Source organism: Ascidia mentula, chromosome 1, assembly GCF_947561715.1.
Source record: "Ascidia mentula chromosome 1, kaAscMent1.1, whole genome shotgun sequence".
In the NCBI taxonomy this organism is placed as follows: Eukaryota; Metazoa; Chordata; class Ascidiacea; order Phlebobranchia; family Ascidiidae; genus Ascidia; species Ascidia mentula.
In genome coordinates, this window is record NC_138566.1 from 11,820,900 (window position 1) to 11,848,019 (window position 27,120).

The window sequence follows — 27,120 nt, forward strand, 5'->3', positions numbered from 1 at the left end:
AGCTAGTCAGAAAAACAATGTGCAAATATGTAGATAAGCTGAACGTGTTTATTGACAGTTTGACACTACACTTCATCAAAAAAAAAACGCATAAAAAGGAAGGACAGACACACCACACAACATGACATGTTAAAAATGTTCAGCTGGGATCTGACACAAGATCAAATGGTGGAATGGGTGGAGGATGACTGACTGCAAGTTCACTGACCCCACCAACAGTTCGATTTTCAACAGCTGGTTGTTCACTTATATATTTGTCAATTTTTTTAAAAGAAGAATTAGCTTCATCCAAGTTCTCAACATCCACCAATGAGTCATTTGCTCCACCATATGATTCCGTTATTGAAGTAACTTTTTGTCGTTTTGTTTCTACCTCCAAGTTGCTTGTAAAGTCATTGAAAGAAACGGTTTCCTAAACAACATGTGAAATATTCTTGTTAAACATATTAAAATCTTATTGCAATAAAATGGGATAAATAGCAGCAAACAAAACCACTGCCTACAGCGGGAAGGTCTTCTTCAGTAACCACAGCATCATTTGAAGCTCTCTTTCTTGGTTGTGGCTGTTTTTTTGTGACAGGCATTCCAGCCTCCCCATATATCTTTCTTTTAATTGCATTTTTTAACTGCGTCCTATAATGCAAGACAACTTGAACTACAACTACATCATAGACAACAAAAAACAATTATGTTTTCTTACATGGATCGTGTTTTAACGACTTCACTAATTTTGTTTAAATCTGTGCCAAATCTGTTGACAGCATCTCTTAGCATTTCCACTTCTTCTTCGGTCCATTTAGCTCTACAACAGAATTAATGCTATGAGCAACTATTTTACTAACTAATGTTTTTCATTAATTTGCTAATAATGTTCTTTCCCAAGGGCTCTAAGTGTTTTCACTTCCATGCGGGCTTATTTGTTCTAAAAAAATATGGATTACTGGTTATATGGTGTGGTGCTGAAACCTTTCTGAAAAAAAGGTCAATACATCTTGATGAAAAATTAGTGTTGAAAAAATCAGCATGCTTAATTTTTAGTTGATGCATTCATTTTAAAGTGTATCGACAATGTCTGTTATTACAAATTTACCCTGGGGGAGCTTCAACCTGTGTGTTTATCTGCATTGTTAACTCTGATAATTTGGTGAAAGCTTCACCTGCAGTGGTAAATATCTGACTGACCTATAAACAACAAGTTTATTTTTATTAATCCAGCATTCACTTCATAAAAGCATAAACAGTAAGTATGATTTTTTGTCTTGAAATTTCATAAAAACATCAAATTTTGAAGCACTTATTCACAAAAACAAGCGAAGATACTGTGGCTACAGTACAGTAGAACTGTTAACTTACTTTTGAGACGGTAGTTAAAGACATAGCGATGCTGTGTTGTCTATCGGTTGCAATACCATACACAACAGAATTTTAAAGCAAGCAAGCCGTATAGCACTTTGTATTCGAATCCTTTTTTAAATACATTCATAAAGATCGTTCAAAACTCCAGCATAAGGCCATCCAACAAGAAACAAACAACAATAATCAAGCTTGTTTCGGTTGACTAATTTCGCGCCCCACACTTGGAAAACTGAGCAAAAAGAAAATGGCGAAAAAAACAAAACTTATTTGATCAATATATTTTTCTTTTAATATGTGTGCAGATATTACTGGCATAATTAAATTATTTTTTGAATTAAATCGTTATTTATCGTTTAGCTTTGCACAAAATCTACTGCAAAAGCCTAGTTTCATCTTGTCTATGGTTCCATCATAGAATACTAAAACATGGAATGGAAACTCCGCTGAAAGTGCGCCGTCACGCATGAGTAACACTTTACGCGAAATGAAAAATGCATTGGGTTAAATGCGATTTTGGTGTTTTTTAAGGGGCTTAAAAACCCATTAAATAGAACAAAATTTAAAACTTTTTTAAAGTGATAGGAAGTTTGGTCCCTCGCCTTTTGAAATATGTGGGATGATTTTGAATAAATCGTGTCGCATCATCTTTTAAGGCGATTTGCTGTCTACTGCCTTTTGGGTCAAACTATAAACAAATAATTGCGCGCTTTTGCTGTTTGCAAGCAGTGGGAGACTAAATCGACTAATATTATCAACTACTATGCTTGTTATGTAAAATCAACTACTTTCTTATTATGTTTTTTTCTAGGACAGTATCTCTGCACACAGTAATGCGATTGTTTGGGAATATTTATTTTGCAAAAACAGGGCATTTGACAAACAGTTGACAAACGATAGTATGACTGCTTTTTTCAGTATCTTGATGAAGATATTATAATGAGCCAAATTATTAAAATCAGTTGATATCAGGAAATACCTCACCAACACCATGTTCATACTGCGGAGTGCAAATGTTGTCAGTAAAGTCCAACACAAAACAACATTTTAGTGCATAATATGGGTTTGAAAAAGCTAAGCCCTGACAAAATATATGTTGATTGCTTGCAAATACTCAAGGGCAGTGGGAATACTTCCAATATAAACCAACTATAATTTGTTTTTAAGTGTTTGCATACGAGCAAATTCTGAAAACTTTCATCTTTTTCTTCAACATGACATGTCTCCTCAGAAGCATTTTAATACATATCTAAATCAAATTCTGTTGTGTTTTACTTAAAAATAATCTGAGAAGAAAAAAAATGACTAGTGAAAAAGGTTGTTAATATATTAAGGTCCAATTTTGCTGAAACAAAAGGCAATTATGTTTAGTTCAACAAAACATTACATATTTTCAACTGTGTCAGGAGCATTCAACCAAGTGTTATGATAAGAGTAAAAAAAATACTTCTGTTATGTGTGCAATAGTTTGACAAAAATAATTTCCATCAAATTTGTTTTCTTCTCAGGGATATCGGACTAATCAACACTTAAAAGGCAAACTTTCGGACAAAAATGCCAATATGCAACAAAATATTTACAATGAAATCAAATAGAAAACTCAGTGATGTGTGGGAAAAATGTATAAGGTAGAGTACTAGTACAAAAAAAGCAAGTTCATTAATATTCACATAGCATCGGCTCATATGTGGCATGAATTGCTCAAAACCAATGGAATATAAAAAACGACACAAGAATTTATTTGATTATGTCAATATGTTTTAGATAGTTACCACTATTTATTTATTATTTAATATTATTTGCATAAAAGATGAAAAACGGCCAGATTTAAGTATGGTTAACCAAGTAAATACAATCTTTAAAATTAAGCAGCTAAATTTGGCCCTATCTTATCTGGTTTACAAAGGCTACAATCTGACATTTTGGGCCAAAAACTACTTCATGTAGTACTGCACTATCTGTCCAACATATGTCTTTACAAAAAGAGGAGCTATGAAACATTTTGATACATACCCAATAATGACTGCAAAAATGTGACCTCTGGGTCAGACTGTTTTGTTCAAATATTAGGTTTCTGAATCCCATGATTGCTTTTTAGGCAGATATGCAAATCTAAAACATTACGTCATCACTTGAATGACGTAATTACATGTCTTACGTCATCTTTGAGGTTGACGCGATGACGTATTAACATATTTTTAGTCAGTAAGGTGACTTGTAACACACGGTTAAGAAGTGTATTAGAGCGCGTCATAATTAAAATCATCCACATATTTTAAAAGATTAAGGATGAAACTACTTGAATTACATTTAAATAAATTCTTATGGTTACATTAACTTGGAGTTTTTCGCCGCCGAAAAACGCCAAAATCGCATTTAACCCAATGCATTTTTCATTTTGCGTAAAGTGTTACTCATGCGTGACGAAAAGAGTTTCCATTCCATGTTTTAGTATTCTATGGTTCCATAGTAAAATTTGAAGAGTTCCATAGAATTTCTGGTTTCCAGCAAAACTGCTAATGTTGCCTTTGGGCAACAAATGCATTAGAGAGGACAAACCCCACAAGAAAGAAAATACGACAACTTTGGTAAAAAAAAACGTTAAGATTTAATTGACGCGTTGACGTTTTAGGACAGGGGTGCACAACATGCGGCTGTGGATGCTAAATCATGGAGCCAAAGAATACTAAAACATACTGTCTTCTGAAATTGGTCTGTATTTTGTTAAAACAACACATTCAATTAAGGATTTTATTTCACTTCCCAGACAAGGCTAAACGAAAAAAGGGTGGATTCATTGGAGATCGTGACTGAAAAGTCTGTCAGGTGTGGCTGACAAAAACACAATTAAAGGTTATTCGCCCCTGTTTTAGGGGTTCTTTGTTGACCAGGGTGCGCTATAAAAAAGTTTGTCAAATACTGCCATAGAGGTTATCGATCCAGGTGTACTAATACTTATGGTGACGTAGGCCTATATGTTTCATTTATGACATTACTACGACACTATACCGGTGCTTACAACAATGCATGACCCCGTCTAAAAAGTTAAAAAGAAACTCTATGAGGTGACATATTTTGTTGTTTTATTTGAACAAATGTTGCAATAAGCTTATGCATGGGTCGATTAGCTTTTGCCAGATGGAAATGACTTTAGCCTATTATTTAGTTTCTGAAGATAAAAGAATTGGTACAAATTTGGTGGTTTTAGCGTTAATGGATAGTGGCGCACTCATCTCTTGCAAAATGTTATTCTAGCGCACTTGAAAATAGAAAATTATTTCGAAAAATCGAGCGTATTCTGTTCTTTGAGACTTGAGAGGTTACAAATTGGCGACCAACTGCGGCGCGTCTATGGTATAGCTGGGGAGTCATAAAGTTTACCAAAGAGACGCTAATAGACAAAATTTTTTTCCAGTCGACAAAACTTCAAACGCACATAACTCTGCCGTTACTCGTGGGAGTTCGAAAATTTTTTTGCAAGATGCATAGATCGACACAAAATTTATGAAAATTAATAATTTCGAACGAATTTTGTAACGCATATTGATAAGCATTGTCATAAATCAGCTATAACTTTTTTCATAGTTCGTCAGGAAAAATAATTCAACCACCGTTGGAAAGCCCATTAAGATCCCTTTACAGCGATACCAAACTTGTGCGCGACTTCGTGGGGGCTATATATTTTACCGACCGAATATTAAGTATGACCATCATAACAAGAATCAGTCTTTTACTTACCTTTGGCTACAGTTCGACGGGAAAGATTTCTACCACCATTGCACAGATTACACAAAAACCTTTACAACGATACCAAACTTGTCTTTTCATTCGCGGGGGCTATATGTTAAATGAGATATCCACATCTTTTACTCAACAGTTCCCCAAGATTTTTCGTTTGTCAGAGCAATAAGGTTATTTTCAGAACATTTTCAAAGGTTATAAAACTTCCTACGTGCTAAAACCTGGATAAATATAAAACGATATGTTGTTATTTGTAAGCATGTGGAAATAGATCTGGTAAATTGAGAAAATAAGGTAAATTAACGAAACGTAATATTTCCATAAAACTGCAAAATCCTGAAAAACAAAAACAAATAGTTAGCAGTGGCCGCAAAACCAAGGGACATCTTCAATTACGGCGGATGAAGGCAAACTGGTTTTAAAGACTTTGGGTGATCCCATTCTCTACATTTAGAACACTCTATTAACATCTGCTGTTTGTTTTCAACCAACCTGGAATTGCAACAGATGCTTATTGGTTCAATTTTAGGTTTTCTATTTATAATTAACTTCTTACGCTTGAAAAATGGAATAAAATGTTTGCGCTAAAACATTTTTTTTTATTTCTGACCTTAAATTGTCTTCGTCATTACGTAACCTGATTCGGTTAAATATTCATGTATAAGGCTACTGCAAACGCAATTGCAAAAACACTACAATTCCCTTTCCCACGGGATATTCTGTTTAAACAGCTTAGAAATAGCAAAATGGTCGTAGGAAGTATACCTGGAATATGCGCGGTCAAAAATTTGAACACTGTTCTCATTAAAAAAACACGTTTGACGTTTTTACCCAATGATTATCGTGCACATTGATAATTTGGACAAATTTGCGTTGAGGGTGTAAGTTGCACAGCAGGGTCCATTTGCTAAAACGCTTTTCAGTCCGTCGATGTCGGGAAATTGCTGTTTCAAAATATGTTGGGCCGAATCTATATGTAATTTTATATAGTCCTGGCCGTTTAAAGAAAATATTGCTGGCAGATTATTTGCACAGCACCGTCGAGCCAAACAATGTTGATTTAAAGCGCTTGCAAAGCATTTAGGATTATTTCACTTCGTCTACTTTGCGTGAAAAATTGTTATTCGTGTTGTTGGACGCATTTTAGTTTTTTTTTGTATTGGAAGAACGCAAACTTGTCCCAGGCGTTTGGAAGTATTTCCCAATTGTTTTATCGGGCCCGAAAGTTTTTGGTTTCTCATCCACTTCTCTTCGACCTCTTTTACGATTAATTTACGTTTTCGCTTTGTTGGAGCACGATAAGCATTATCCATATATTTCCGGACCAACGCGATATGATTTTAGTCTTAAAGCTCAGCAAATTCGTGCAGCCCGTTTAGTTTGCGCACTTCCAATCTCGTACGTTTTAATTCTTGTTGACTCTTTTCCATTATGCCTTGTGTCCTGTTGTTATTGCACAAAGTTTGGTAGGGTTTTAGGGAAACTTTTTCAAAAAAACGTGTGTTGTACGCAGTGCTCTCCCCGTGCCGACCTATTAATCCCCCCACAACAAACTGCTCCACCGTGGTGGTGAAATTAGTTTTTCCTGTTGTGTCTAGAAAAAAGTTATGATCAAAAAACTGTCAACAATATTCGGCCGGTAAACATATTTCCCTCGCGAATGAGAAGACAAGTTTGGTATCGCTTGAATGGCTTTTGTGTAAGCATTGCAATGGTGGTAGAATTGTCTTTCCCGACAAACTGTAGCCAAAAAGTTATAAATAAAAGACTGATTCTTGTTATGATGGTCATACGTAATATTCGGTCGGTAAAATATAGCCCCACGAAATCGCCCACAAGTTAGGTGTGAAGGGATTTTAAAGAGCTTTCCAACGGTGGTTGGATTTTTTCTGTCGACCTATGAAAAAAGTTATAGCTGATTTATGACAATGCATATCAATATGCGTTACAAAATTCGTTTGAAATTAATAATTTTACATTTTCAAATATTGTGTGTCATTCTATGCATCTTGCCAAAAAAATAAAGAAATCCCACGAGTAACAGCAGAGTTATGTTCGTTTGAAATTTTTTCGACTGGAAAAAAGGTTTTGTCGAATAGCGTCTCTTTGGTCAAAGTTGCCTTCAAAATACATGCAAAATTCATTTTTGTAAACTAATTCGTGCCGAAATTATATACAGGGAGAGTTTCAAAAATAAATTCCTTTAATCGCCAACAAAAATTTTGACAAGTCGCTGTTGCAGAATATTATATGGTACTGCACTATATAACAGAAAACGCACCATAATCCCAATCAAACAGATATAATTTAATTAGCACGTCATATAACAGTAAAGCGCACATTTAAAACGTTTTTTTCTTGACAAACATAAACCACCACACCACACAAGTTTATGGTATTGCTATCTGTCTTGGTTACTGATTCAACAATACAAGGACGTTAAATTTATAGAAATTTCTCGTCGTGATCCCCAATAAACACCAATTACGTTTTATAGGAACCCAACAGGAATCATCACACGTAGTGCATTTGGTTCACAGATCGTTTATGGTCAAAGTGTTGTCGTTTTTCCAATGTATATGTTGGCGGATTTGCTGCGCCGCTGTGATAATCATCAAAACCGTCGATTTTTGAACCAGCCCAACAACAAGATGACAAGCCAGCACAAATCAAGACAAAGCAATTTATGTAACCCAAAAACAACGCTGGTCCCAGTTCATACTTGATCAAGTTGTCTTGGGTTTGATAGGAGTAAAAATCCTCCACCAGCAGTGCGGTGTACCAAGCCAACGAGGTGAGTGTTAGAACTCCTGCAATACACGGTGTTGTTTGCCTACTTTAAAAAGTTGTTAAAAATGAATTTTAAATGCTTGACCTGTCACGAAAAACAATATGGAGCAGAGGAACATAATTTTACGTTTCCATTTTGGCTTCTCTTCTATTATTCTGGTACATTCTATGCCCACAAGCATAAGCACGCAGGCAAATCCAGAAAGGCATATTCCCGTACACATCATGGCCCGAATTGTGATGAGATAAGCTGTAACGTTGTTCAAATATTTTTAAACTTTTGTGCTCGTCATCCAATAATAAATCAAACACTTGTCCACGGCACACGACAAAAACTTAATCACGTTTGATATTTAATGATATTTTGTGTTAGTCACGCAATTTAGTAAACGGTAACATGCTTTAACTTGCTAAATTACTATAGACATATATTTTCTTACCGTCAGTTAACAAAAGGGACGCCTCTTCTTCACAATAGTATTGTCCACCCATAATTGAAACGCAATCGGCCCATATTCCTTTCCATGCAGTAATTGGGCCGAGAACACTTGCACTATCCGGACTACACCATGCCCACGTTGGCCAAACAGTTGTGGTTACGACAAGTGCTGTTGAAATGTATCCCGAAACCAAGCAGATAATTTGCTTGTACATTTTAAACAAACCCTGCAGTCCACGAAGACTCAAAAATAAAATCCGATATAATTTATGGTTCGCATTGAGACTTTCTTCTCTGTTTGAATACGCGTGTCGTTATCACTGTGACCTTACGTGATCGTATATGGCAATCAGGTCCTTGCCCCCGAAACAGTTTATTTTATATCTTGTATAGATTGCGTCATATCGTTGTTACATGCGATGTAGTACAGCGTTTATCAAATCTCTTGACAAATATAACTTCCATTGAAACTCGTGGGAACCATGTAGACAACAAAACTACAGTCTTACTAAACACTCCGATAAACTACAACTTAACTTTCCTATTAGCCTACGCTTAAGGCGCTTTATTAAAAAGAAAGTTCCGGAAAGTCTTTTTATAGTAAACCCAGAAAGAGTGTATGTCATAACGGGCGATACAATTATCGAACATTTAACAGGTAAACACGACAAGACATGTTTAAAACACGTGAGCAGGATGTGTTTTATTTGAAAGTAGCTAATCTTATCAATAGCGACTGGTACAGACCGCACCGTCTTGGGATGTGTTTGCAAACGGTTGTTGATGCCCGCTTATCAAACAGGAGCAACGTAATAATGCAGAAGAGATAAAATTAATCTTGATACCGGTCCATATTGGTTGTTACCAACAGCGCTTAATGTAACAATATTGTCCTAAAAATAGCGCCATAATTAGTTTTGGGTTGTTGTTGCGAAAGGTAGCTATAAGCGGCATCACAAACAATTACAAATTAGGCCTATCGGGTGCAAGCAATGAAGGCAAGGATTCGTCGCACGAAACAGCGGTTCACTGCACATAAAAACAGTTTTTGGGTGTATGTTTGCTTGACTACACAAACGTGCATTTGATCAAATCCTGTTTTAGCTTTTAATTTCTGTCAAAGCCTATCGTACAAAGTAATGCAAACTATATTTCACTTGCTCAATGAGTATAGTGCAGAATCGCATTTTGTAAAGCTACAACACAAACCAACAGAAGCTTAAAATGAAAAAAATATACCGGAATTCAACAATAACATTTGGACCGACCTGGAGCTTAATACAAAAGTTAAGTAGGCCTGATGTGGGGAAAACGTATTATGAATGACGTCACAGAAGAAGGTGAAAAAGGCGTGAGTTGGGCGAGAGAGTATAAGTTCTAACCGACCAACAAGTTTCAGGCGCCATCGATAGCATTGTGGGCGCAATAAATATCATGTTTATTTGAACACATGTGTATTGGAACATATCTTTTTGCGTGGTTCAAAACAAGGATAGCTTAAAGTGTCAATCATTCTTTTTTTGCTCAAAGCATGTTATCGGCAGTGTCTATATGTGTAAATTGTTTACTGTTTGTGTACTACACATTGTTATTTATCAGAGCAATTAGTAAAAAACAAACTAATTCTCTGATGTACATTTCCGAAATGTCCTTATTTATTATTTAAAGGGTCGCACCAAACTATACGCCTTTGTGATTTACATTGTTTTATTAATAAATTAATACAGTATTTTTGCTATTCTTTTCCCTAAATGTTCTAAAGTAAATTTAAAATATTTTTCGCATATAAGTGCAATCAACTAACATGTGTATATTTGAGAACTGCAAAAATTTTTTTCACGAATTGTTTTTTCATAGTTATTTGGAATTGTTTTGTTTAAGAATTGTTTATCCCATAAATGGAGGAGATCTCCACAATACGTACAATCACACAATAAAGCAATATAAACTGTCAACGCCAACGCCCGCGATGGAGAGAACTTTTGATACTCGCAGTATTCCTAGCCGCTTTTTTTGGCAATTTTCCATAAAATAATTCTTGCTGGAACGATTAAATTCACACAAAAAAATAAACCATTGTGTTTTTGTACAGTGGGTGAGATAAGTGAAAATTTACCAGACTTGAGTATCTCACCGGATAGCATTCTTACTATATCGCCATTTCTGACTTACCTTCACCACCGGTTTCCAATATAAACCCCTCGCCTCAAGGAAAAATTTTTGGGTTTGCCCATTAATATGTTGAAAAAAAGACACCATATATTTGCACTAATCTGGTTAAAAGCAGTCTCCGCACCAATGAAGTAGCCTATGTTCGATGAAGCATAAATGCCCAGAACTTTTGGGAAAAAGAAATGTAGGAAAGCAATGCAATACCATTCATTGTACAATGAATAGGCGTTTGCTTTGCTAGGCCTCAGGCAAGGGGGCGTTGGCGCGAAAGTTGGGTGTGTCCGCATCATTGAACAGCATTTCACAACAAGGTTTACACCATCATGCAATCAAGTTTCTTCTGGGTTTAAATTAGTGATGCACCGAAACAGCATTTTTTTATTCGGTAAAAGTTGCCGATTAAATTCGGCCGAATAAACCGAAACTAATTTTGTTATCCATCTCTTTAAAATCGCAATAAATTTAAACAAAACATGTGCTGGAATGCATCTGATCCTATCATACAACCTTTTATTGGCACTACCAACTGCTTAAAGTTGATTTCGATGACAATAAACAAATAAAACACACTAGTACAGTTTGAATTCAATAAACTTTGCGTACCAGTGTTGCATGCTGTAAAAAAGTTTCGAAAAAATTCCGAATAATTATTAAAACCGCAAACCGAACTTTCGGTGCATCCCTAGTTTAAATCATAGGTTGCATTATTTTGCTAAATATTTCATTTGAAACTATTTCGCATTAATACCAACACCAAAGTCCCACGTATTCCATTAGAAAGACATGAGTCTTTTTACGCTTTTTGCTTTGGCGGTGACGTCACTTTCAATCAAGTGCCGAACCACTTTCCGCTCCCTCGATTTTTTTTAAATATCTGTATCTTTTTTTTCTAGAAATTTTTTTTTCTAGTTTGTCAAACCAAACTGCCGGTGCATCTACAATTTATGTTAATTAAAACGAAATCACGTAACCTATAACAGCTTTGTTAATTTTAAACCTTATCAAAGTGTTCAGGTTGCATCGGTTTTGCAATTACATATTCATGAATCCACAAAAATTGCAATACCAGGAAATCATGGAAAATCTGCATGTCTTTACGGAATATGAAAAAAATTTTGTAGAAAAAGAATTCATGCAAGTGTTTCACTTTTTGTAGCATACAATGAACAGTATTGCCCAAAATGCCACAAAGCTGAGTAATTTGATAAACGGTTTGAGAATGTTAACAATAATATGTTTACATCTAATTTTGCTGCCAGGCATACTAATTAATCAGAATTGTTCTTCTGGCACTTAAGTTTTTCTTCAAAAAGTTTCTGATGTGTTTGTAAACATTGAGTATGCAAACCTTTCGCCCACTGTGGAATTTATGCATCTCTTGGTAAAGGTTTTCCTTAAAATTTCCTTAAAACAGCAGCCATGCAACATTACTGGCAATTAATCGCCCGAATTATGGCAAAACTGGTCGGTGAGTCTTCTTGATGAGAAATTGACCAAAAAAACTAGGAAAATCATTTTTATATTCTCCTACAAATATAAATTGCACTTTTTGCGTTTTTAGTTTATCGCCTTCTAAAAAACCGAAATTTTATTATCCGTTTCAGCAAATTTACTTTTGCAGCATCAGTGAAAAGCGGAAAGCTAGCGGAAAGTGGTTTTGGCACTTTATTGAAAGTGACGTCACCGGCGAAACAAAAAGCGTAAAAATACCTTTGTTTCAGGTCATTCTGATGGAATACGTCATACGTGGGACCTCTACCGATTTTGATTACTTTCACGCTATTCAGCAGCCAAATCTTGACAGAAACAGAGATTAAAAAAAAATTCTAGGGACCGGAAAGTGGTTTGGTACTTGATTGAAAATGACGTTACCAGCAAAGAAAAAGCGTAAAAAGTCCCGTGTTTCAGGTCATTCTGGTGGAATACTTGGGACTTCTTTGGTGGTAATAATGCGAAAAAAAACTATTTTGCAAAATAAAGCATATAAACCCAGAAGAAACTCAATTGTATAGTGTAAACCTTGTTGTGAAATTGATGCGGAACGCATTTTACAAAAAATATATTTTGGATTCTGCCAGAATGACAATAGTTTTTTTGTTATGGGCATGAAGTCACGTACAACTAAGTGCCGTACATAATGTTTGTTCTTACGGAATTCCTTGGATCTCCACCCATTTTAGCTTTCACGCCACTCATCACCCTAAACAACCCAGTGCAATGCTGTTCAATGATGCAGAACGCTTTTAACAAAATTGAATTATTTGGATTCAATCTGAATGACATCAAGTAGAGGAGTGTTTCACGTTAAGCGAGTTTTCTTTAAAGAAGAATTGTTGCCCTAACTTTACTGACAAGCCATTTATATCTAATGTAAAGGTTTAGTTGATGTTAAGGGCAATTTTAGATTACCCTAATGTACGTTTAGTCAAGAAACCAGTTTTTTAAGTCGAATTTGTGCTAAGTGAACTGCAGATTGTTGACTGATTGCTTGTACACTGCTTGTTATGTAAAGACTAGCATACCTGAAATCAAAGAAATGCTACAACATAATCGAAATTCATTTGTTTCACAGACAATAGTATTTAGTCATGAACATTGATGACCCAGAAGTAGATGCTGCAACTTTGCAGCAAATGGCATACAATAGCAACTTTACAGAAGATATAAACATTCGTATGAGGGTTCCGGAGACTATTACAGTAGAAAGTACTGATCAACAAGACCAGTACAAACAGAATCCCCCCAATTTTTACCATCCATCAATCGAATCAAAGTTGGAAGCCCGAAGAAATGGTGCAGCAGCTATGAAAATGGAAGTTCCTGATAGAATCATTGTGTCAGGTTGATTAAACTGTATTGAAAATAAGTGATAAATGGAAAATTGAGTAGTGATAAGTATCAACATCAGCATTTACTATTTATTTAGTTGGAAAAGATGGAGTGCAATATAACCATGGAGAAGTAAGAACCCCTTCCCCAGTTTATATGGCTTACAACCCCATAGAGCCAGTGTCATTAAAAACACCTCCCAGGGTTTTAACATTGCAAGACCACCATTTGGATGATGTATGTATTAAATGAGCATTGTGGTTCTTTGTTTTTAGTGCATCTGGTGCCATACATGGCATTACTATTACAGGCAACAATATCATTTGTGGGCTGAATGTTGAAACTGTTATACTTTCAATAAGTTATGGTGCTACAATATTTTGGGTTTTAATTGCTGCTATGAGCATCTTTTACTTATAACAGGGTGCCTCTAAAATGCCATTGTAAGCATCGTAGTCATTGCAGGCATCGAGTGTACAATGCCTACGATGCCAAAGTTCTGGATGGACTGTTTATGTTCATATAAATTCAAAAAACTGACGCTGCAATTAAAAGACAAAAAATGGTTTCGTTGTGATAAGTTTTTGATCTAATTAAATGTTTATTTCAGTTTGACAGCCAACTGACTAATGATGAGCCAAACATCGAAGAAACCTCTTTACAAGGGTAATGTTTATTATGACTGTAACTGTGTAACGTAAGGGAAATGATGGTGCAAGCTAACTCGCAGCACAAAACTGTTTATTCTTTGTCAATTTTGTTGATACAGTTTTATTTGTTGTAATTTCGAAATAGACAATTATCTGTTCATATTAGCAACCTAATGGAGTGTGAAACAATGCCATCTTTGTCAAATAGAAAAAACAGGCCTACAAACTTGGACCTATCATATAATATCACACAATCTAAAGCAGTCAGAGTACATGACAAATCAACCAAAGGCAGCCTTTTAAGAAATCTTCAAAATGAAAGCAAGAATTTCTACCATACTATTGTCAACAAGTTACAATGTAGAAGTAGTGAAGATGGATATAATTCTGAAAATAACTGGTTAGAATACTCAGAGAATGATGGGGCAGATGTTGTTTTTGTCTGTTGTAACTCACCATGCCCATCTGTTTGTTGTAAACATTTCAGGTATTGCATGTTCTGTTTCATGCTTGGCTTGTCATGGATATTTAGTTCTTTTTCATGCAATAATGAAAAAATGTTTTTAGTTTACCTACATCAGTTCTTACAGATTCTGAGGAACTAGATGAAGTCACATTAATGAGAAAACAGGTAGGTCAACCTAAGTTTCTATGGGTTGTCATTTATTTATGACTATTTTGTAAATCTAAATTAGAAAAATGACGATTCTTGGGTATGCAGGCCATACTTTTACATGAAAATTGCTATACAAGTTATAGTTCAACAAATACAAAGAAGTACCACAAGGCTTGCATGTAGTATTCTCTATAGTGTTGTAACATTAATTGACTAACCACCATCCTTGCTGGAAATGTAACATAGGCAGTTAATTTGCCCAACCTTTTTGGTTAATTCATGCTTTGTTCAGGACATGCCTAATACAGGTTTTATAGAGTTCTATCGTATGTTCCAGGTTTACAAACTGCATAAGCGACTGGTTTTATTGGAGGAGGAACAAGCAATACGTTCAAGAAGAGATTATATTGTGTATGGTGTAACTGCCGCATTGTGGTTATTAAATGGATGGTTCCTGTATAGCCATAGAAGACTTTATTAAATTTATTTTGTAACTTTTTGTTGGATGTCAACAATCATGGATTTTAATTGTAATGTGCTGCTGATGTAAACATGTTCACTTCTTGCTCTAAAAATACACTGTGTTGCATATTTTGTGGTTTTCATCATATAATTTATTAACAATGTAATTCGAAGCATTAATGCACATGGACACACATACAAAGGTCAAAACCAGGTACCACCATATAAATAGGATTTACAAACCAATAGTTTTACGTCTGTTGAAGCCCTTAATTAACCATTGGAATTAAATACATGAACAGGTGAACTTGGTGTTGTTGTGGAAAGAGTTTTACCATCAAACTTTAGTTGTGTTGGATCACTTGATGTTGCATTCGGTGGAGAATTTATTGCCAAAGGAGTAAAAAAGTACAACTGTAAACCAACTGCCACTGTAGCATGGACAGCAAACAACAAAACCACTATTAAAATTGAAACTTGTCTACTGTCATCTCTGAATGCTGGCCACAAACTTAGCAAAAGAACAGCTCCAGATACACAAATGGCAGCAGCAGTCAACAACCAGTCAAGCCATTGCACAGGTATTAGTAATAAAAATGAAACTGGTATAAAAATAAAAATGGAATAACCATATATACACATTATATCAGGAACTGTGAAGTTCGCAGATGCCTTTCTCCACCAGAAAACAATGCGCACAAATAGTGGAAATATAAAGGTGTAACTGTACACAATGATGGCAGCTACTGATAGTCGTTCAAACTGTGGGGTATAGTGATATTTTTCATCACTGTAATGCGTTAATAAAGTTGTCAGGTTTCCACAGACACCAACAACAAGTACCAAACTTGCACATATCCAAAAAGGTCCATACAAATCAGGTTTGCCACCAATATATGCACTTTTAAAACTTTTGCTTGGAATAGGCATCATAGAACCCAGGATTCGACTTAAGACTATGCTAGTGTCAACATCAAACAACTTTTGGTAAAACTGAAAGCTCCATATTGGGTTGTCTGTTTTTTCTGTTAATCTTGATGTGTCTGACGCTTCTGCACTTTCATCATCAACTGCTGAATCTGGAAACTGTGTGAATGTATGCATATCACCCTCAACATTATCAACGTTCAAGGTTGCTGCATCTAGGAATAAAGAATTTGTATTTTTAAAGATTGGTCAACCATTCATTCTGTTTGCATATTTTAAAGTATTCCCAAACAAAAAAACCCAAGGCAGACCTATAATAACCATAAGTTAAGACACAACATACCTGATGATCCCGATTGGGTTATATCCGGGTCCGGCCAAATCTGTTTTTCATCAGGTGCATTTTGGAAACCAAAGTCAGGGGTTGTGTCCGTCATATTAAATGTATCGGTTTGGAGTATATAATTCCTTATGTTATCTTAATCTGAAATTATGAAACAAATTTTAAGCTTTTATTGAATCTAGAACACACTTTTCTCCCCCAGCCCTAAACCTATTAACTCCTACAGTTAACTATAACTGAGGAATTTAAGCACATATGTATACCTTCATCAAGAATTCCTCTTGATAAAAACTACAAAACTTTGATTGCGATTAACTTAAGTATTGCGAGGTCAGAGGTCAAACAGCGGGCAACAATGATTTGCCTACCAAGGAATCAAAGGAAACGGACATAGATTTAGGAAACAAAGGAAAATTACAACCAATTCACGGGAAAAAAATTATTAAACATGATGGCATGTACCATAGTATACTTTACTATTGTCATTCTGGCAGAATCCAAAATTATTGTTTCGCAAAATGCGTTCCGCATCAATGAGCAGCATTGCACAAGAAGGTTTAACTTGTACAAAAGAGTTTATTGTTGGTATATATCATACCAGTAAGCATTATTTTGCAAAATATTTCACTTTTTAATCATTTCGTACCAATACCTCTGTAGAAGTCCCAAGTTTATATTCAAAATAACCTGAAATACGGATCTTTTTGCTCATTTTTGCATTGCCGGTGACGTCACTTTCAATCAAATGCCGAACCACTTTCCGCTTCATAGGATTTTATTTAAATCTCAGTATCTGTCAAGGATGGAGTGCAGAATAGCGTGAAAGTAATAAAAATCGGTAGAGATCCCACGTATTCCATCAGAATGACCTGAAACACCAGTGTTTTTGCGCTTCTTTGCATTGCCGGTGACGTCACATTCAATCAAGTGCCAAACCACTTTCCGCTTCATAGGATTTTATTTAAATCTCAGGATCTGTCAAGCATAGATTGAAGAATAGCGTGAAAGTAATAAAAATCGGTAGAGATCCCACGTATTCCATCAGAATGACCCAAAACACGTGTGTTTTTGCGCTTTTTGCATTGCCGGTGACGTCACTTTCAATCAAGTGCCAAACCACTTTCCGCTTCATAGGATTTTATTTAAATCTCAGTATCTGTCAAGGATAGAGTGAAGAATAGCGTGAAAGTAATAAAAATCGGTAGAGATCCCACGTATTCCATCAGAATTACCTGAAACACGGGTGATTTTTTTTCGCTTTTTTGCATTGCCGGTGACGTCACTTTCAATCAAGTGCCAAACCACTTTCCGCTTCATAGGATTTTATTTAAATCTCAGTATCTGTCAAGGATGGAGTGCAGAATAGCGTGAAAGTAATAAAAATCGGTAGAGATCCCACGTATTCCATCAGAATGACCTGAAACACCAGTGTTTTTGCGCTTTTTTGCATTGCCGGTGACGTCACATTCAATCCAGTGCCAAACCACTTTCCGCTTCATAGGATTTTATTTAAATCTCAGTATCTGTCAAGGATGGAGTGCAGAATAGCGTGAAAGTAATAAAAATCGGTAGAGATCCCACGTATTCCATCAGAATGACCTGAAACACCACTGTTTTTTCGCTTTTTTGCATTGCCGGTGACGTCACTTTCAATCAAGTGCCAAACCACTTTCCGCTTCATAGGATTTTTTTTAAATCTCAGTATCTGTCAAGGATGGAGTGCAGAATAGCGTGAAAGTAATAAAAATCGGTAGAGATCCCACGTATTTCATCAGAATGACCTGAAACACCAGTGTTTTTGCGCTTTTTTGCATTGCCGGTGACGTCACTTTCAATCAAGTGCCAAACCACTTTCCGCTTCATAGGATTTTTTTTAAATCTTAGTATCTGTCAAGGATGGAGTGCAGAATAGCGTGAAAGTAATAAAAATCGGTAGAGATTCCTCGTTTTCCATCAGAATGACTTCAAACCAGGGCTCTTTCACTTTTTTGCGATTTTTATTGAGGCCCAACGCGCCACCAGATGAGCTGTACATGATCGAAACGATTAGAGAAGTCAGATTTTGGCCTATGCAGTGTTTCGTGCACAAATTGCCTGGCAAAATTTGCATTTACGATATCCACCATTGTAATCAAACAACACAGAAATGTTTACATTGCATGCTATAAATACCATAGCTGCCAAATGAGGGTTTTCTCATTGTGACGATCCTGTCTCGTTATGCGATAGCCTTTGAGGTGCTTAATATTATCCGATTGGGAGTTTGTATTGACGAATGGTAGTGGCGAAATCGTCGGATTCTAACCTTATTTCCATACCGACATTAACATCCTTTGCAACACTTCTTGATTAAATATGCCAATTGCCCATGCTGGTTGACATGATTCGATATTGTGCATGTTTAATTTCGGTTTACGTCGCTTTATAAAGTATGTTGATACACATACCAAACGCGTTTGTTAGTCTTTTCATAAACACGCCTAACCCTTGCGAATATGTACATGTAACCATTTGTGTTGACTTCCTTTTAATACGAAGGTTGCTTAGATTTATGTTTCGCCTTGTAAAGGGCGTCATCAGTTTCCGTGGAATGCAAAACACATATAAGCAATGTGATAAACATTTGAAAATAGGTCCAGGAAGTATCAAACCTTTTACTCAGCACTATAGATACGGTAATCGATCGACAGCCTGCCAGGGTAGCTTGGTTCCATCATCCAGTAAGGTTTGAACAAATGATTTTTTCTCTCGTTTGTTTTCCTTTTTGTGTTGCGAATGTACATGGTCGCCATTAGGCCTATTATTAGCATTGCGCACACATTTATCGTCAATTTTGCGTGTAAAACGTACTGTGAACATACATTATTTTTCAAACATTTTTTTTTACATATTGAAGTACATCCCAATATCAGGGTTAAGTACTTTGTAGCGTCATTCGATTTAAATTGCGATCGTGTGATGCAAACCGCCTTTGACATATGGGTGAAAATGTACCCGCAATCGCGTTGATAAGAATTTGCATTGACACTCACCAAGCCGCAAAAATTTGTCATCGCATTCCATCGTTAGGGGAGTTTGTTTGTGACAGGGATACTTTACCCTACGTAATGGGCTGGGGCTTTCTTACCCAAATTTTATTTACGAGCCCAGCACTGTCTTTCTCTCACAATATCGCATATCACGAGACTATATGTTTATATGGTAACGCTTTTCGCCCTTTCTGACCGTTCTATTTGATTCTAAATATATTCCATTTTATTTTAAGCTATTTAGTTACATTTCATCAATAAACAATTATACCCAACTGCCTGCCTCTTAGCCAAGTGCACTGGTAAACGACAATTCAAAGGCAATTAGCCAGCATAATCATCGTGACAAGTTGCAACTTCACATTCAAACCCTAAACGTATATTATGTTGTTTTGGACATACTGTTGGCCAGGCTTTAAATAACGAGCACGTTCGTTATGTTGTTTGGGACATCGGTGTCATAATTCGCCATATTGTACGCGTACCTTAGATAACGTGCGTGTGTCGTAATAATGAACGTGCGCGATATCTAAAGCCTGGCCAACAGTGTCAAATTCCGAATAAGAGCGACATCATGTGGAATAATAAGGCACGCGCGCGTTAGTAAGCAACACGTTCGATATTAGTGTACATGTACCTTAACAGGATATATTTCATGGCCAACCGCGTCATAAGTCAAACTGATGTACGCGTACCTAGTTAACGAACATGCAACTTCTTAAGGTGCTTGTAACTTAGTAACATGTTAAGTTGGCCGACAGTGTCATAATCTTAGGCAAAATTACTTGTACTATCGTCGTATATTTTCATTTCAAACAACAAATAGTTAGCTTCAAGTCAAAGCTTATGGGAGTCGATATGCCCTTGTTTTCTGCATTTACTTTGCAAATATCACCCATGTATCCATCTTGTGGATATCTGTGGTTCGCACCGTTTACTTTGATGTCTCGCAACCCCAAAGAGAACCTAAAACGTGAGGTTTTACTGCAATCAACTCTGCTTTTTGGCAAGCTTAACACGATTAAATTGCGACGTAAAGATGCAAACTTTGTAAAATTATTGTGTGGCATTGCAAGCGCTGTAAAATTCTTTTGAATATTGGCAGCCCATGCGCATTAAAACAAAGTATGTACATGTTTACTATAACTTAAAATCAAAATAATTTGTAAAGGCATATGCGTACGTAAAAGTACAAGGTTAGCTGAGAATACAGCGCAATTTCGCTGTTCAAATGTTTAATTCTGGAAAAAGAGGACAAATTTGACAAAGGATAAATATTTGAAAAATACATTTCCGGTACTTACAAATTTGTGCGGGGCCATGGTATATTTGGGCCTGTGATGAAACACTTAGATTTTTAAGCAGTTGCGATAACATTTGAGGATTTGACATAGATCTAACGCTACCTGCCACCAGATGGATACATGAGTGATATTTGCAAAGGTGAAAGCAGAAAACAAGAGCATATCGACGCCCATAAGCTGATGACAGTACATGTAATTTTACATAGGATTATGACACTATCGGCCAACTTAACATGCGCGCACGTTAATTAGTTACGTTAATAAGTTGCATGTTCGTTAATTAAGTACGCGTACATGAGTTTGACTTATTACACGGTTGGCCATGAAATGTATCCTATTAAGGTGCATGTACAGTAATAGCGAACGTTTCCGACTCATGAAAATTTCAGCAATCTTTGATCCTGTTACCAGTAGGTATACTAACCACAGATGATGCAGAAATGTTCATGAACTCAATTGTCAAAGATGTGGCAGTTATCAAAACTCCTGATAATCTAAAACTGTCCGAATAAACGTGCGCAATGTTTTTTCTTTAATTGTGCCTGTTTACCCAATTTGTTTCTTAGATTTAGTGGCCACCATGAAAATTGTGTTTCTTATATGTTTGTGTAACAAGCAAAGATCACTTTCAACTGTGATACATCAACATCATGCACAAATTTAACATTTTTTAAGAGTAAATATCATTTCATTTGAAAATGTTAAATCAAAATATTTATTTTAACAAGCATTACCTTTACGGTCATTTATATTCACTACAAAAAGAAGGAAAAAGAATTGGACGCATATTGCACAATAAAACGTTCTTTGCAAGTTCATAAGTGTGACACATTGTGATAAGAAGGGAAAATGTATGAGATTGTGTGAAAAAACGAGTGTGCCACTCCATTAGATTTTGCGACGACATAAATTCTGGACAAATATAGAGATTCAAAAAAATCCTATGAAGCGGAAAGTGGTTTGGCACTTGGTTGAAAGTGACGTCACCGGCAATGCAAAAAAGCGCAAAAAAACGTGTTTCAGGTCATTCTGATGGAATGTGGGATCTCTACCGATTTTTATTACTTTCACGCTATTATGCACTCTATCCTTGACAGATACTGAGATTTAAAAAAAATCCTATGAAGCGGAAAGTGGTTTGGCACTTGATTAAAAGTGACATCACCGGCAATGCAAAAAAGCGCAAAAACACTGGTGTTTCAGGTCATTCTGATGGAATACGTGGGATCTCTACCGATTTTTATTACTTTCACGCTATTCTGCACTCCATCCTTGACAGATACTGAGATTTAAAAAAAATCCTATGAAGCGGAAAGTGGTTTGGCACTTGATTGAAAGTGACATCACCGGCAATGCAAAAAAGCGCAAAAACACCCGTGTTTCAGGTCATTCTGATGGAATACGTGGGATCTCTACCGATTTTTATTACTTTCACGCTATTCTTCACTCTATCCTTGACAGATACTGAGATTTAAATAAAATCCTATGAAGCGGAAAGTGGTTTGGCACTTGATTGAAAGTGACGTCACCGGCAATGCAAAAAAGCGCAAAAACACTGGTGTTTCCGGTCATTCTGATGGAATACGTGGGATCTCTACCGATTTTTATTACTTTCACGCTATTCTGCACTCCATCCTTGACAGATACTGAGATTTAAATAAAATCCTATGAAGCGGAAAGTGGTTTGGCACTTGATTGAATGTGACGTCACCGGCAATGCAAAAAAGCGCAAAAACACCCGTGTTTCAGGTCATTCTGATGGAATACGTGGGATCTCTACCGATTTTTATTACTTTCACGCTATTCTGCACTCCATCCTTGACAGATACTGAGATTTAAAAAAAATCCTATGAAGCGGAAAGTGGTTTGGCACTTGATTGAAAGTGACGTCACCGGCAATGCAAAAAATCGAAAAAAAATCACCAGTGTTTCAGGTAATTCTGATGGAATACGTGGGATCTCTACCGATTTTTATTACTTTCACGCTATTCTTCGCTCTATCCTTGACAGATACTGAGATTTAAATAAAATCCTATGAAGCGGAAAGTGGTTTGGCACTTGATTGAAAGTGACGTCACCGGCAATGCAAAAAAGCGCAAAAACACTGGTGTTTCAGGTCATTCTGATGGAATACGTGGGATCTCTACCGATTTTTATTACTTTCACGCTATTCTTCGCTCTATCCTTGACAGATACTGAGATTTAAATAAAATCCTATGAAGCGGAAAGTGGTTTGGCACTTGATTGAAAGTGACGTCACCGGCAATGCAAAAAAGCGAAAAAAATCACCAGTGTTTCAGGTCATTCTGATGGAATACGTGGGATCTCTACCGATTTTTATTACTTTCACGCTATTCTTCACTCTATCCTTGACAGATACTGAGATTTAAATAAAATCCTATGAAGCGGAAAGTGGTTTGGCACTTGATTGAAAGTGACGTCACCGGCAATGCAAAAAAGCGAAAAAACACTGGTGTTTCAGGTCATTCTGATGGAATACGTGGGATCTCTACCGATTTTTATTACTTTCACGCTATTCTGCACTCCATCCTTGACAGATACTGAGATTTAAAAAAAATCCTATGAAGCGGAAAGTGGTTTGGCACTTGATTGAATGTGACGTCACCGGCAATGCAAAAAAGCGCAAAAACACTGGTGTTTCAGGTCATTCTGATGGAATACGTGGGATCTCTACCGATTTTTATTACTTTCACGCTATTCTGGACTCTATCCTTGACAGATACTGAGATTTAAATAAAATCCTATGAAGCGGAAAGTGGTTTGGCATTTGATTGAAAGTGACGTCACCAGCAATGCAAAAATGAGCAAAAAGATCCGTATTTCAGGTTATTTTGAATATAAACTTGGGACTTCTACAGAGGTATTGGTACGAAATGATTAAGAAGTGAAATATTTTGCAAAATAATGCTTACTGGTATGATATATACCAACAATAAACTCTTTTGTACAAGTTAAACCTTCTTGTGCAATGCTGCTCATTGATGCGGAACGCATTTTGCGAAACAATAATTTTGGATTCTGCCAGAATGACAGTAGTTATACACTTATGGTAGTCCAACTCCGACTTTCCATTGTCTCCGTCACGCATGAGCACTTCGGCACTGAACCGCCAAAACGACTACTGCGTATGCTGGTTTAATGCCAATGTTGTGCAGTAAACGTAGGAAAAGTTACACTAATTAGTAAAATACGCGTGTTTCGGACAAATAAGCTTACGAATATGATCTTGACATTATTTTCCGAAAAACAAAATTGAGTAAACGGTGTCCTAACTAATCTGTTGAATATGTTTCTTATACTGTACGGCAAACGAACCTGCTTCACTAGAGAATATGAATCAAAACTTTAATGGAAAGTAAGTTCCTTCGAACAAATTGAGTTCTTCTTAACTCTGTGGTTCAAGCTGATGAGCATTACATGAAAAATGGCCAATCTTCAAAAAGAAAATATATAACATCAGCGTTTCATGATGGATTCAGGATAATGAGCAACATATTTCATATATAAGGAAAACCTTTCCTATTTTGCAACTTGGAGAATTTAGCAAAAATGTTGGTAACACTTTTATTTTGCACCTAGTTAGGTGCCCAACTGATGAAGGTGGTTGTCACAACAAAGTGGAAGTCTCTGCTTGGCTGTTTTTAAAGGTATTCTATGACTAAAATGTGGCAATCTGTGCTATCCAGCGGTTCCGCAGTATTTACTTGTATTGTTGCATGAAAGGCTATGAAGTTTTAACTGCCTTTGATTTTCATATTTTGTTACTATGTAGTTATTAGCTACAACATTTTTTTTAATTTTGCTGAAAAAAGTTTGCTTAGTTAAAGAGGCAAAAAATAGTTTTTGTGAGGATTTGATCTACCAATGACCCAATACATAAAATTGCAGAAAGTTGTTTGAAATTGTAGAAACGCAGCCTACAAAAGAGGCTTGATATTTTTCTGTAGATTTGTATTGCATTATTTTATTATGTATATTTTTTTGCATATTACACATACATTATATTGATAAACAAATCCTAATTATACATGTTGTGATTTTTACCCTTTTGTTAAACAGTGCACAAAAAAGAGTAGACGTTGGATTATGACCTACAAATTGTACAAATGATGTTTTGTTTGTGCAAATGCCTTTCCTCATTTCATTGCATGGTTGTACTGTCATCCACTTTATTATCTTCAAAGACATTTTTAAAGTTTTATTCAACACACATTACAGTGATTGCACAGCATTGTTACAGAAATTTAAATATACAAAACATCCCAACAAAATACACTGGCTCATGAAACATTTTATGTTTATCTTGTTGAATTGACACATTAAGGCCACTTTGTTACTATTCAACAACAGAAAGCAAAATGTTAAACTATTCAATCTTGTGTTAGTTAAGAGCATCTAATATATTGGCAGAAATTTAGGTGGTTTGGTAAAAAAATGTTATTTTTGTGTGAGCAAAATGTTATTTTTAATAAGGTGCATATGCTCTTTTCAATTTTCCAGTTTGAAAAACATAGTATGAAACTGGGCTGTTGTAATTGGTGCTAACAAACTTTTTTAACAAAGATTGCAAATAAATGCATGCATGAAAAACTGTCTGACAAACAATACAGTTTTAAATTTTAACCAAAGCTAGACATTTCCACCTTAGGCTATAAAAGTATGTTGCAATAATTTGGTTACATCTTCAAAAACACATTAGCGTTAATTGTTATAGTGCTGTTGATTTTTTACCAAATATGTCCTTTAACTCAACTGCTTTCTTTTCGTTGTAAACTGACCAAAACAGAACATGGGAACGAATTCTTCAGAAATAAACAGCAATATTCTGGTCTTTCGGGATGAAATACAGAACAGCGTTGCCACAGTTATGACCAGCACGTGCAAAAATGTGCTAAGACATATTTTCTAGCTTGCGTCGGCACAAGATCCCGTTAAGCCAACTGTCCGTGTATGTATAGACCGTCCTGCGCGAGCACATATGCAATTGAGACAGCTCCTATGTTAATACCGCTTAAAACTTACGGAATAACCAAGTTTTACACTCCTGTAAACAGGCTTTTTCCATCAAACAACAAACCAGCGTACCGAAGTGCTCAAGCGTAACGAACCCAAAACGTCACAATGAAACAATGGGAGTTGGACTACCATAAGAGTATACTATGCATGTACCGTATTTTACGGACCATAAGGCGCAACTTAAATCCTTTTTTTTCCTCATAAATTGATCGTGCGCCTTATAAGCCGGTGCGCCTAATGTATGGATCAAGTAGTGCTTTATTGCCTACACTCAAAACCAGTACCGATACTATCATAAATAAACCACCGTCTTACACAATAAACTACGGTAAAAGCAACTAGCAACTGTGATATTCATACTATTGTGACTTGCTTACATTTATTACGTAACAAGTTTTTGTTTAATGAGCTTTATACGGTAACCCATACTCCTTAAAATACGTTGCGTTCTATAGCCCGGTGCGCCTTATGTATGAACAAAAAACTAATCAAAGCAATTTATTGACAGTGCGCCTTATAATCGGGTGCGCTTTATGGTCCGTAAAATACGGTACGGTAAACTAGAAGTCAGTTGCGAGCAACAAACTGTCTTTTTGATTATACAATTGTCGCGTTGACAAAAATCAATTTAGACACGTTGCTTTCGGGACACTGCTGGATGTATAGGACACATGGGAAGTACCTAAGTCACTGGTGGCTTTGTACCTAGAGCAAAACATTAGGTTACGCGTACCATTCAGAATCTCACCCCTGGCAACAATACTCAGATGTTTAAAGAAATATTTTGGTCTCATGATAAATGTTTGGTAGGAAGGTTTAAAGTTCATTGGATCTAAATATTTTCACATCAGTGCCCGACTAAATTCGAATAGGTGATGTCGAAAAGACAACAGGACTGGTTGTCGCGGAACACCAGTGCTCCGTGAAAGATCATCAGGTGTTCCGCAAGAAATTTATTAGTTTCACTGATGTTCCGTGGAACACGGGTCGAAAAATCACTTTTAATGTTCGATTGTTGTGAAACAATAAGATTTGTTTTGTTTCAAAAAGAATGTAATCGCACGCGTCTGTTGCTGATTAAGTACAATGCTGCAGTACTTCCAACAATTTGGTGTTCCGCAAGATTAATTTGATAAAAATAGTGTTCTGTGGCTCAAAAAGGTTGAAATATACGTGATTTACGATTAATATAAGGTGCATGCATGACACAAAGTTTTTTGCAAACATTCTATTGCAGGGGTGCACAACTTCAAAGAGTTATACGTGACATTTTTCTTGTACAATATCTATCGAGTGCCAAGTTTTTTTGCAAAGAAGCCCGCATGATTGAAAATACAATTCCGAACATTCTACTTGTGAAAATCAATCCGCGTGCTGGTCTATTGCATACAAACTTCTATAAAACTTAACAAACTGGATTGAGTGAAA

The 27,120-nt window shown here is 36.1% G+C and overlaps 4 protein-coding genes across 5 annotated transcripts; 1 reads left to right on the forward strand and 3 right to left on the reverse strand.

Moving 5' to 3' along the window:
• Positions 1-12: 12 nt before the first annotated feature.
• Positions 13-1,609, reverse strand: LOC145908526 (BPTF-associated chromatin complex component 1-like). Its single transcript, XM_082995833.1, has 5 exons — positions 1,354-1,609; positions 1,091-1,182; positions 701-802; positions 504-633; positions 13-412 (listed from the first exon to the last, which is right to left on the reverse strand). The coding sequence occupies exons 1-5, from the start codon at positions 1,375-1,377 to the stop codon at positions 140-142; spliced, it is 621 nt and encodes a 206-aa protein (XP_082851959.1). The 5' UTR covers positions 1,378-1,609; the 3' UTR covers positions 13-139.
• Positions 1,610-7,608: 5,999 nt separating this feature from the next.
• LOC145917710 (claudin-19-like) lies at positions 7,609-8,538 on the reverse strand. Its single transcript, XM_083002982.1, has 3 exons — positions 8,325-8,538; positions 7,970-8,134; positions 7,609-7,904 (listed from the first exon to the last, which is right to left on the reverse strand). Exons 1-3 carry the CDS (start codon positions 8,536-8,538, stop codon positions 7,609-7,611), a joined length of 675 nt encoding a protein of 224 aa, XP_082859108.1.
• Positions 8,539-13,071: 4,533 nt separating this feature from the next.
• On the forward strand, positions 13,072-15,184 carry LOC145899381 (mitochondrial fission factor-like). Of its 2 annotated transcripts, XM_082988137.1 has the most exons (6): positions 13,072-13,336; positions 13,422-13,561; positions 13,935-13,990; positions 14,183-14,374; positions 14,542-14,605; positions 14,928-15,184. In XM_082988137.1, exons 1-6 carry the CDS (start codon positions 13,084-13,086, stop codon positions 15,069-15,071), a joined length of 849 nt encoding a protein of 282 aa, XP_082844263.1. In that variant the 5' UTR covers positions 13,072-13,083; the 3' UTR covers positions 15,072-15,184. The 2 variants fall into 2 exon arrangements, with proteins under 2 accessions (XP_082844263.1, XP_082844270.1); XM_082988144.1 differs by lacking the exon at positions 14,183-14,374.
• Positions 15,185-15,296: 112 nt separating this feature from the next.
• LOC145899371 (protein YIPF1-like) lies at positions 15,297-16,643 on the reverse strand. Its single transcript, XM_082988125.1, has 3 exons — positions 16,586-16,643; positions 16,323-16,463; positions 15,297-16,194 (listed from the first exon to the last, which is right to left on the reverse strand). Exons 2-3 carry the CDS (start codon positions 16,414-16,416, stop codon positions 15,326-15,328), a joined length of 963 nt encoding a protein of 320 aa, XP_082844251.1. The 5' UTR covers positions 16,417-16,463; positions 16,586-16,643; the 3' UTR covers positions 15,297-15,325.
• Between the last annotated feature and the right edge of the window lie 10,477 nt (positions 16,644-27,120).